General features: G+C 39.3%; 1 protein-coding gene across 3 annotated transcripts in view; it reads left to right on the forward strand.

Moving 5' to 3' along the window:
• Positions 1 to 11,708, forward strand: part of coro1cb (coronin, actin binding protein, 1Cb) — a 175,334-nt gene that overhangs the window by 45,566 nt on the left and 118,060 nt on the right. For all 3 annotated transcript variants that reach the window (XM_041202432.1, XM_041202433.1, XM_041202431.1), the window contains one exon: positions 2,193 to 2,395. In XM_041202432.1, the coding sequence (XP_041058366.1) occupies positions 2,195 to 2,395 (201 nt within the window). In that variant the 5' untranslated portion in view covers positions 2,193 to 2,194. Of the gene's footprint in view, positions 1 to 2,192; positions 2,396 to 11,708 lie in introns of those variants that run through there.

Here is an 11,708-nt window from a genome sequence, read left to right on the forward strand (position 1 = left end):
GTATTGCAATACCCAGTGTGGGAAATGACCAGTAATTAAAGGAAAATATAGATTTAATTGCATTAACAGAAATCTAACTGCAAAGTGGACAAGAAAGGAAAATAAATGTCTTTGGAAATATTCAGGAGTGATAGAAAAAGATGAGAGGTGGAGTGGAAACATTGGTAAAAAGATGAAATACGCTTGTGGAAGGTTGATGTAGACAAGGAAGCATTACCAAGTCAATATGATGAGTGCAAAGTAAAAGGAGCTTGTGTTATTAGGGATACTACAGATCTCCAAGTTGTGGAAAGGAAATGAAAGAGGAAATTTGCAGCCGGAGATCATGAGCAATACCTCTTCTGGGAGATTTCAATTATCAGATAGAATGGAAGTCCTGAAATATGTGCAGGGCTCCTTACTAAAGCAGTACATTGAGCCCAGAAGGATTGGAGATGTTGCTAGTGCTGGTTATAAATAATCAGACCAGGTATTGAGTTAAATATGGATGAGCATTTTGGGATTATGGTGGGGCTTAAGATCCAACTTAAAATGGAAGAAGTCAGTACAAAAACTAAAACAAATTGAATTAGGATAGACTTTGGGAAGATGAGTGAGGTAACTGAGGTAAGGTGGAGGAAGAAATTGGCACGTGGAAGTGTAATGTAACAGTGAGATGGATTTTAGTTGCAAAAGTACAGAAGAATATTTCATTTAAAGAAAGAGATGACTTCTCATTTTAAAGGGATAAGTAGAAGAATCCAGTGAGAATTATAAAGGACCAATCCAGACTAAAAGAACAGTGGTGGAGAAAATAGAATGAGGAAATAAGGGGTTAGGATAGGTAAACTAAATATAAGGAAAACGATTCAAAAACATCAAAAAAAAAGTAAAATATTTTGCAAGCATATTAGTAAAAAGAGTTTGTCCTGAATTCTTAATTAGATTTACCACTGACTGGTTTATATGTATGACCCTAGTTTTGGTCTGCCTAACAGACCAAAGTGAAAGCATCTTCTCTGCATCTACCCTATCAAACCCTTTCATGGTTGTAAGGACCTCCCAGTGGAGTTCGTTTCCAAGGGAAAGAAAGGCTCGTCAAAACCTTTTTTGAAGATGCTGCCCTTTTTCATTTAAACCTGAAGCTTATTTTTAGAGAATTTTTACTCCCCTCTACAGATGAAACAATGTTCAGAATTTGCTGCTCAAAAACTGGCCAAGGTTTTTAGTAAATACTTCGCACCAGTGCTTGCTAAATGAAAGGATGTTGGTTAGGAGGTTGCATAATGAATGGTTGACCATGAGATGAATAATATTATATAAGTAAGTTCAAAGAAGTCAAAGCATCCAGCCTAATTAGATGCATTCTGAGACATGAGGGAGGAAATTGCAGAGCTCCTGGAAATTACATTTCGGGCTTCCATTGAGTGAGGCAGTGGTCTAGAGAGCGGCCACTTTAATTCCCATATTTAAGAAGGGGGATGCCTAATCCAGGTAATTGCAGGCCAGTAGACTTAGTTTCTGTGGTAGGGGAAAATTTTAGAGCCTTTTAATGAAATCACCACATATTGAGACAAAGGACATAGTTTTCTGTAATCAACTTGGATTTCAGGAAGACTGATTGAGCTTTGACGGACCTCATAGAACCTATTGGTGATGGTAGGGGTTAAATGGAAATAAATTGGATATTGTGCATGGACTTTTAGGAAAGCCTTTGATAATTTGCCACCCAGGAGATTACTGGTGAAGGATAATTGAAAAGAAGAAATAGGGCAGTTTTTTTTTAAGTTATTGGAAGTGGATTCAATTTTAGGGCTGCTTCTGTTCACTGAAAATCAATGATTTGGATTTAAGGCCTGGAAGGAGTGGTGTCAAAATTTGTAGATGACCCCAAATCTGAAGATGTATATAATTTCTCAGAGACTAAGGGGCAAGATATAACCCAATTTGACTTTGGAAAGGCAGAAGCTACACTTATGCATGTTATTTTGCGCTGCAAGTGAGCAGAGTGCAAACATTTCACATATGCTTTATAGTTATGGCAATCCTAGTTTGGGGCAGGAAGAGCAAGAAGCCACAGCCTGTCTGCATGAAAATTTCCTACATCCACCATGACACCACCAAAGTCCACTGGAAATGTTTCCATCTGCTTAAACTGGGCATTTCTGTTGACAGTGTGGTATTAACACATGTTTTTTAAAATATTCTTGCAGAGATGCAACAGCGGAGGGTTGTACGACAGAGCAAGTTTCGGCACGTCTTCGGACAAGCTGTGAAAAACGACCAGTGCTATGATGACATCCGAGTTTCCAGGGTTACCTGGGATAGCTCATTCTGTGCTGTAAATCCCAAATTTGTGGCAGTAATTGTAGATGCAAGTGGCGGTGGAGCATTCATGGTACTTCCTTTGCAGAAGGTAGGTATAATAGTTGCTACATTTAAAAAGCTTGGTTTGATCCTTTGCGGTTGGTAATCCTCTGTTTACTTGGGATAACTCCAACAGTAACGATGGATCTAATTTCCCCCTCCTTGATTCATTAGTGGGGAAAATTCAAACAAAATTACGAAAGCATGTAATTGGCCGTTAGTATTTGTAATTCTAAATTTTGGAATTTGATATGACTTGACTTCTTCAGGAGGGAGATCATTGTTGGATGTCTAACTTGCCATGCTGCAACTATGGATTAAAAACTTGCATTTAGATAAGCACCTTTCCTATTCAACTAAATGCCCCATGGCACTTCACGAAAATGTAATTGGTTTGCTTTGTTAAAGATTGGCCAAGGAACCTCTTAGAGTAGTGAGAAATGGAGGGGTTATGAAGGAAATTTGAGAATGTGGGACCTAGTTGGATGAATAATTTTTTGAGTAAAATGATAAATGGCAGATTTGGAAGGGAGAATGACAGTACCAGAGGAGAGGGAACCATTTATAATATTGGCTGGCGTCAGGGAAAGAAGGGAAGTTGGGTGGTCAGCAGTTTAGTTGGAATGGGGGTCAGGGAGGGAGGTGGCAGGTTTCAGTGGACCAGATGAGTTCAAAGAAGGCACTCAAATGTGAGCGAAACTGCAGAAAAACACACATCAGGAGGGAAGAGTTTGGTTTGGAGGTACCTGAACAGATGGTGTCAGTCCTCTAACAAAGTTTACGAGCTCCTCATGCTTTATCAGGGGTGGGGGCAGATGAAGTTGGATTTAAGGATATCTTTGATAGTGAGCAAAATAAATTGGATTACCTTCCCTTCTCACATGTTTTTGGAATGATGGGTGGTTTTGGCAGAGATGATTAATGCCAATAGCAGTTGATCTGGTGGTTGGCTAAACAAGAAATGTGTGGCAGCTGTGCTCAAATCACTTGGGCTTGAGAAAGCAAAGATAGGGTTTATATCAGGACATTTGACTGGACTATGCTCAGGGAAAGGGTATTAAAAGTGAGAGTTGTTTAGCAAATGGACAGTTGTAGAAGTGGTGAATTGAGGGCCAAAAGCTAGGTAGCTGGGAGTTGAAAGTATAATTATACATGGTTTAGAGAATATTCTCCCCGCCCTCGGGCAGGCACAGAATGAAGTGAGATTTGAAGTATTTGTATAAGGTTATGAATGGTGAAAGATTCGAGGAATTTCATCATGTCAATGATTGACAACTTGGAAGTAGAGTAGGGTGTAATCAAGGTCAAATATTTGAAGGTCTTCAAGGAGTATGGGGAGAGAGAGTGATGGGACTTGATGAGATCCATATCACCATCATGGCCACATGGGCAGGGCTCATGAGAGTAATTGAGTTGTCGCCACCAATGATGCAAGTTTCAATCAAAGCAAAGATGTCAGTGCAATTATCACTTATCAGATTGTGGATGACAAGTGCCTCATTCACAAGTGAATGAACAGTTTGAAGGAATATGTATAGCAGGTGACTTGTTGATTTGATTTGACATTGGCAGAGCTCAAAGGATAAGTGGTGGATGGACTAAGCAAACAGAACAGAGGTTGAAGGGGCCAGCCTCCTGGCAGCGTGCTGTGCAGGAAAGTTAGCAAACGGGCAGGATGGATCAATTGGTAAAGAAGCAGTGATGTACGCCTTGATGGATCCTTCCAAGAATGCCCAGAGGCGCCAAGGATAGCTATGGGCTTATATAAAGACCTAAAATTCAAATGTAGGTTGGTTGCAGGAGAGTAATGATGGGTTGGATGGCACAAGTATTTTTCTCCCTTTTGGGAAGTGATTAAATTCCCTATCTTTGTGCCAGGATAGACAATAACAGGCTTATGAGCTCGGCCAAAGCCCTGGAACTCCCTCCCTAACAGTACTGTGGGTGTACCTACACCACAGGAACTGCAGCAGTTCAAGATGGCAGCTCACCACCACCTTCTCAACAGCAATTAGGGATGGGCGATAATTGCTGGCTTAGCTAGTGATGCCCATGTTCTGTGAAAGAATAAAAATAATATATCGGACTCCATCCCTTTGCTACGTGTTGTGGAATGCAATGGACTATCATACTACAGTCCAGTTGAGTGAAATTTCAAAACTAGGTGTTGTAATTTGCTTGGAGAGGTAATCTACAAACTGCTACTGTTGAGCTTTGTCAGCAGAGTTATGTAGCTATAACTGAAGACTGCTTGATGTAACAATTCCATGAGTTTGTCAATCCATTTCGACTCTGCGAATCCGCAGCATAATTTCTCATATGGCAGGTCCATATGAGGGACATGAGTTTGAATGTTTTTCAAACGCCTAACGTCGTGATCCTTGTAAACTTGTTAGCCAGCTTCTCCTATCAAAATTAAACTTTTTTTAACTTGGATAATAAAAGGCATTTCTAGAAAAGGAGAGTAGACTAGAGTAGCATGGTTATAAGTGTCTGGATTTTAACAATGCCCTAAGTGATTTTTAAAAAAGAAAGTTCCACTTTTTCCCTAATGTAACATGATTCAAAAGATTGTAACCAGAGGCTTGTACACACATGTACAATAACTCCCTGGGACTAAGTACAGGCCATATTTCAATCAGCTGATTGCCTATGCTGTATATTACTGAAAGGTGCATTTCTGTTATACGTTTTAAGGAAGTTTTGTCCCCACAACCATCACCTTTGCTTCTCCTCGCTCTGTTCCTTTAAAAAAACTGGGCCATTTTTCTCACTTTGGATCCTTGCCCCTCATTCATCAATTCACTAAAAGATCTTGCTCCACCACAGTGTTCGATCTTGTTGAATTGTAATGCAAATAGCCATTCAAGCTGGAAGGTGAAGTCTCCCACCTAGTAAGTGCTTAAAATTCAGGTGCTCCCACATTGTTAACACTAGTTGACTCCAGATTTAAACATTTTAGTCAATTTATGAAGTCTTGAGCAAATTGCAGCAGTTTCTAAAAGCATCCGTTAAAACTTGTACATGAGTTTCTCTGTTCCAGCCCATACGTGAATAACATGCTCTCCAAGGCAAAAACCAGGTCCTTTATGTGTTGGATAGATGGATGGTGTAGTACCTGTACTGGAACAAATCAGCTGTTTTTACTTTTTAATTGGTTTCTCTCTCTGGTGTTGATAGTAATTTAAGTTAGGATTTTATTGTCTTTTGGATAACTTTTAAATTTAGGTTATGTACAAATACAGCAAAATGATATTACTAGAGGGCAAGAAAAATTAGCTATTGGCAGTGATGATAAACAGCAAAAATGTACTACCTGGGAAAACATTGATTCCAATAATGGGAGAGCATCTTGACTACCTGATATAGGCAATGGAAATGGAGCTTGACCCGCAGTAACCTTTTGACTGCAGCGATGTGATTTAATTGGATCAGACTGTTGGTACAGTACTGATGGATTAGTGGAGTACAGTATTGTGATTAAGTGTCCCAGTTGGATGATCCCTCCTTTGTTGGAAAGTTTTTTTTTGCAGAAGCTTTTGCAGAGTCTCTCAATACAACAATAAATTGACACTGCCATGTATCAAGCTTTAAATCATGCAGCAAATCCAGATGTTTGTGAAGAAACAATTTTGTCCCATGAAATACAAAAGAAAGCAGCTGTTCACCCACTGCCCCTCACTTCGCCATAGGTTCAAACATTCAATGACTGTCTTTCAAGATAATGCCCCTCCAGAAATGTTTTGTGCTTAGGTAGCCTTGATGTAAAGATGCTGTACAGTGCTCAAATGCTGCACTGGTTTTTGAATGAATGCTTCCAAGATTCAGGCTATATCTTACTGGAGATAGGGTGTGGAGGTGGAGAACTAGAGTTTTAAAATTTTAAGTTCGAATTGAGAGTAGAAAAAGTGCTGCTCTGCAAAAATTACATCTCAGTGAGTAACTTTTTTTAACCATTGTCTCTTAAAAAATTTGCTTATTATTTCATTCTCTTATGTAATGTATCTTTAACTTTATTCAGTGTGGGGGAATTAAAGATTTTTCTGTTTCACATTTCTGTAGCCTTTCTTCCCTCCTGTTTCTTCCACACCATTTCTTTCTGTACTCCGCTTGTGTGTTTTGTAATGTATCCATTACGTTGCTCTACTTTTCCATAAAGCATCTAATTCTACTGTACTGATTGAATGTGTCATTATAGTGGTAATGTCAATCAGTAGTGGGGAGATTGTACTAGGCAGAAAAGCTCTATCTTTGTCTCTTCTGCCTTGCTGTGGCTTCAAATTGAAAATGGTACGTTTAATGTAGGATGCAGGGAACCCTACTGGTGCAGGGAAACTTGATCACCATACACTGAATTTCCCTTCCCCTGCTGAACATTTAAATTTATTAAAGATTGTTTTAACTTCTAGCCTAAAACAAAATTCATGGGAAGGAAGGCCGTGTATGGCGCTTTTACGCTTCACTTGTTGTGTTGGTACCATGGTATTTTAATCCAAATTGATTTTAACCCCAACCATGTGCGAAGATGGCTGTTGTGCATCCCTGCCCCTGAGGAAGCAGTGTCACTCCAATCCGCCTTGCTTCAAAGTCCTCGAGTATATTTAGCATCTATGTGAAATAAAAACCGTTTTGCAGCATTGTTAAAGTTGCCTGTGGAAACAGTACGAGGGGCTGATTTCCTGCAACCTTGGCAGTAGAGGGTGAAATTTCTGGTGAAAGAGTAAATGGCTGAACGTCACCATTCTATGAGGGTTCTATTGAATGTTGCTGCAGATGACTTCATCGACTCATGGTTAACACGCTGACTCATGGTAACACGCCAGGTTGATCAATAAGTGAGGAAACAAACAATGGTAGCATTAGCTGGCCTGTTCTTTTTCTCACTTTATGGGTGAACAATGACTCAGTTCTGGCTAGTTCCCTGAGGTTTTCCAGGGCTGTGATAAGTTTATTGAATAATCTGCAGATATTTAAATTTTCTATTGCATACATCAGTCACCCCTTGTATTCAATAGGAAAGGGACCAATTGATAAATTATGCTTCTGAAACTGGAGCTAAATAAGAATTTATTGTGAACTCAGTAGCTGTGAAATCAAAGTGAATTTTGTTTGTGCCTCTTAGTGTTCAAAAATAACTGACAGAAACTTGAAAAAAGTCATCTGGCAGCCCCCAAGAAAGAGACTTGCATTTACGTAGTATCTTTCTTGATCATGGGACGCCCCAAAGCACTTAATAGCCAATCAAATGTTTTAGTAGCTGACAGTCATGTAGGAAAAACAGTGGGGTATGATGAAGTAAGGTGAGAGGAGACTTGAATGGCACATGAGCCTGTTGGGTCAAATGGCCTGTTTCTGTGCTGTAAAATTCTACATAGTTGAGCATAGCTCTCTTTTTAAAATGCTTAGGTCTCTTCTCCCTTGGAAGAATTTTTTTTTTCTGTGAAACTATTCTGACAACACCTCAGTTAAACCTTCATTACTGACAGAATCTAGCTAGCTGGAGTGTTACCGAATTAGAATCATGCTGCTTTTTTTTTTTCTGGAGCCTCCAGTCTGCACATCAACCTTTTTTATTAGGATTAGCATTGAACATGGGCATAGTCAAGGAGCCTAGGTCTGTCTTGCATGTCTAATTCAGAGCAGCATCCACCTGCTCACTCACTATCAGGAGTAAGACCTCCCAAACCAGTGATCCCCTGCACCTCCCTTCCAGAGAATAGCTTTCAGAGAGTTGGTGAACTGAAATATTAGGTCATTTATGCATCTGTATTATACCATGACCCAAAAAAAATCTTTTTTGCAATTCATAAAAGTTAGTGGACTCAAATTAATAATTATCCTTTTCAGATGTTGAATGAGTTAATACTAACCTCAGCACCATGGGAGGGGATGTGAACTCTCACCATTGAGCTCCGAATTTTAATAGTATTGGTGGACTATAAGCAAAATCCTGTTGTTGGATCCATTTCAATTGTACTTTCATGGGGTTATACAAAGATTCTGGCTTGCAGTTTCCTGTTTTGAGAAGTAATTTCATCTCTAGGGAAAATTATATTGTAAACAAAATTGCACTGTTGTCGTACATCTCAGCTGATTGTAGCTTCATTGGCACAGACTTGGCAGCAGCTTCATTCCGCATTTACTTTAGAATAGGTGTGATTTTAAAGCTGTGCACGCTATACAATTCCATTGGTCCCTGAGCAGATTCACACTCCATGCTGCCAATGCCTTAGGAGGAGGGATGAGACACTAAAGAACCGATTTTTGTTTTCATGCTTTCCCAAAACTGGTACAAATGAGAAGTTCTGATTTGACAAGTTGGTGGTTTGTAGGATTTTAGAATTGTTGTGGGTGGTTGTGAAATGTAAAGGATGGTTATTGTAAAGGTGATGATTACCAACATAGAGGATATGCCTTTGTGAATAAGCTGGCATATTTTTTTTTGCGATGACTCCATTAATGGGTAGTTTATGAGATTTCGTGAAAAGGAGCTGAAAGAAGGGTGTCTCAATCATAGTTCCTTGTCTATGACCTACCACTGTTGAGTAACATTTTCTTTGTTTCAATAATTTTTTTAATAGAACCTGTGCTAATGCAAAGTGATCTAGAGTTAGTATTTTCACTTTCTAGAATGATGGAAATGTAGTTAGGTGTCTCGCGTACTCTTCAGGAAGTTTATTTTGTATAAGATAAAAGGCCCTGGGAAATCCCAATCCATGACAACCTGGACATGGTAGGCTGTGACCTACTTTGGAAAGTTCAGAAGATGTTGGATGTGAACTTAAATTGAACATAACTTATTCTTGTTTCTAATGAACAACTGGAAGAATTTAAGCAGAGGTTTCTGATTGGTGTATGATTTATTTCCATTTCCATTTCTTTATGCTTTTTCAGTCATCATCAGGAGGGGTGAATACTGGGTTTTCTTAAGCTCTTGAGCCAGTGGCAAATTCGCACAGCTCCTTCAGTAATAATGAAACTTTGTGGTGAAGACTGGAATGTGGACTGGACTAATAGCCATTCTCATGAACACGAATGAAAAGAAGGTTCATCTTCAAAGCTGATGAGCAGTTCTCTTTTGGTTCATTTCTTGGCACAAGTTTATTTCGCATAGAACTTTTTCTAGAATTATTTCTGCTACCACAGACAGTGGTTGCAAAACAACTGGATTTGGTTCAGATGAAAGGTTAAAGCAGGAATCCAACAACCACAACACCACCCCAATCCTCGGCTGCAACATTGTCTGCAGCCTTCCCCATGATGGACAGATAAACCTGTCAGTCAGACTAACTTGCGGCTATGGATCATTTTTTAAAAGAAGAAACATGCACACTGAGGTTAAAACTCCTCCGTATTCAGGGGAACGTGCCCTTCCAGGTTTCCTGATCATAACTGCATCCCCACCCCCCCAATTCCAAAACCCTGCTCCAGTGGATACCGGGGCCTAGGTTTCAAAGTGCAGTCTTATCACTGTGATTTCAGTGAAATGCATTGGGTGTCAGAAATTTTCATATATCCAGCTGAATGGAAGAAAAATATCCAGCTGTGCAATTATAGATTTATTTCCAAGTTTGAGTTGTCTGGAGAGAGTAGTTGATCTACATAATACCCCAGGGAAAAGCAGTGGTGGTTATTAATCGCTTGCTGATATTGGTCTGAATTTGAAGCATCAGATATTGAAGGACAATGTCCCAGGTGCAGTGTACAGTTCAACAACGTGCCTAGTGACAACCTTTCTGTGAACACGCCAGTTTTTTGGTGTCTCCAGCCTGCTGACAAGTTTTTTGTTTTCCTGTAGATTAGAATTAGTTCCTTGTAAACATGCTAATTTTTAGCCATAGTTATCGCTTGTAACAGATGGTTCCTCCATCCACTTTGCAATCTCTTCGTGCATTTTGCAGTTTTTTTTAACGCTTGTTAATAGCCTCCCTATATAGCTTCAAATCTAGCAATCATCAGACCCTGTCATTGTCCATACTAATGTTTTTAAAATTTGCTTTCTTGATGGGTGGGGAAGCTTCTGAAGCCATAACAATACAATATGCAATCTTCCACTGCTTATTCTTGGAAGGTTGCTCAAACAAGTAGAAATGACTACATTACCTTGCATTGTGGACGCACCAGGTAATTAGACAGCCTGGGAATTATCATTCCCCTTCCTCTCCTGCATTTGCAGGTTTATGCATTGTGGCCTAGGTATACAGTTGGAAGGACAACTTTTTTCTCCAGTACACTGCGCTGCATATGATTCAAAATATCTTCAATAGAAGTTGGTTTTTGAAGACTACATGCTCACATTTGATTAACCCGAAATTCACCAAAGTGCTTGATGGCAAGAGTCCTGTTGGTCCCCATTATCAGTTTTATGGGATTGCGAATGAAGAAAAGGAGCTAAGTCTAGATAGCCAATCAAATTTTGCATCTTGTTCCATTATTTATTCTGGTACTGGAGAGCTAATGACAGTCAAACTAATTCATGAGCACTTCAGAAGAGCAAGGGCGAAGAAAAATGAAAATATTGTTCCTGGTTTGGAAAGACTGCTTGAGGGGAAATAGCCAGAAGAGCCCTGTGTCATGACAGTATTACAAATTTTTAAAGGTATTTTTAAAGATTACATTTTAAAATAAATAAAACTGGAATTTAAGATGGTTCCTCAGAATTTCCAGACAGTTTTGTGGACTAAACGATCTTGTCTCTCAAGAGGGCAAAGATACTTTTTCTGATATTGACTGTGGTTTTGGCCAGGATTTAAAGGAAACTCCATCTTCATTATAAAAATGAAAATTTGTCTTTAGTCACCTTAAAAAAAAAAAACATAGGTGGGAGAAGACTTCAGATTGTTAATTAAATTACCACAATCCCTTATTTGGGGCCATGGCTTGACACTGAGGTCACATGATAGTGACCTTCTTGACTCCCTGCTAAAGATATAGCAGAAAATTCAAACTGCTTTTAAGAGACGTCTTCAGAGATGCAGCCAAAATTCCATCAGAGAGAAGGTCTGACTGGCAAAGATATCAACCGCTGCAGCCAGTTGAGCAACAAAGTAACTATCTACAGTATCTTGAAAAAGAAACTAAGCCCCTCTCTCTAACGGTTTCATCTTCAAGCCTACCTGTGAAAGCAACCTCTGGGCAGATCAACTCTAGGAACCATCACAACTACTGAGAAATCTCTGCATTTTCAAGACCTTCACTCCAGTTGAAGTAACATCTCAACTGTGAAACATCAGGCCTGCATCAAAATTGAGACACAAAATATTCCATTTTTATAATTGCTGTTTTACCTTAATCTGTTTCTAGTTTTTGTATGTGTGATAGTATGGGTGAGTCATGTCACGACCATGAAAAAAGGTTTTAAA

Source organism: Carcharodon carcharias, chromosome 13, assembly GCF_017639515.1.
Source record: "Carcharodon carcharias isolate sCarCar2 chromosome 13, sCarCar2.pri, whole genome shotgun sequence".
NCBI classification, from domain to species: Eukaryota; Metazoa; Chordata; class Chondrichthyes; order Lamniformes; family Lamnidae; genus Carcharodon; species Carcharodon carcharias.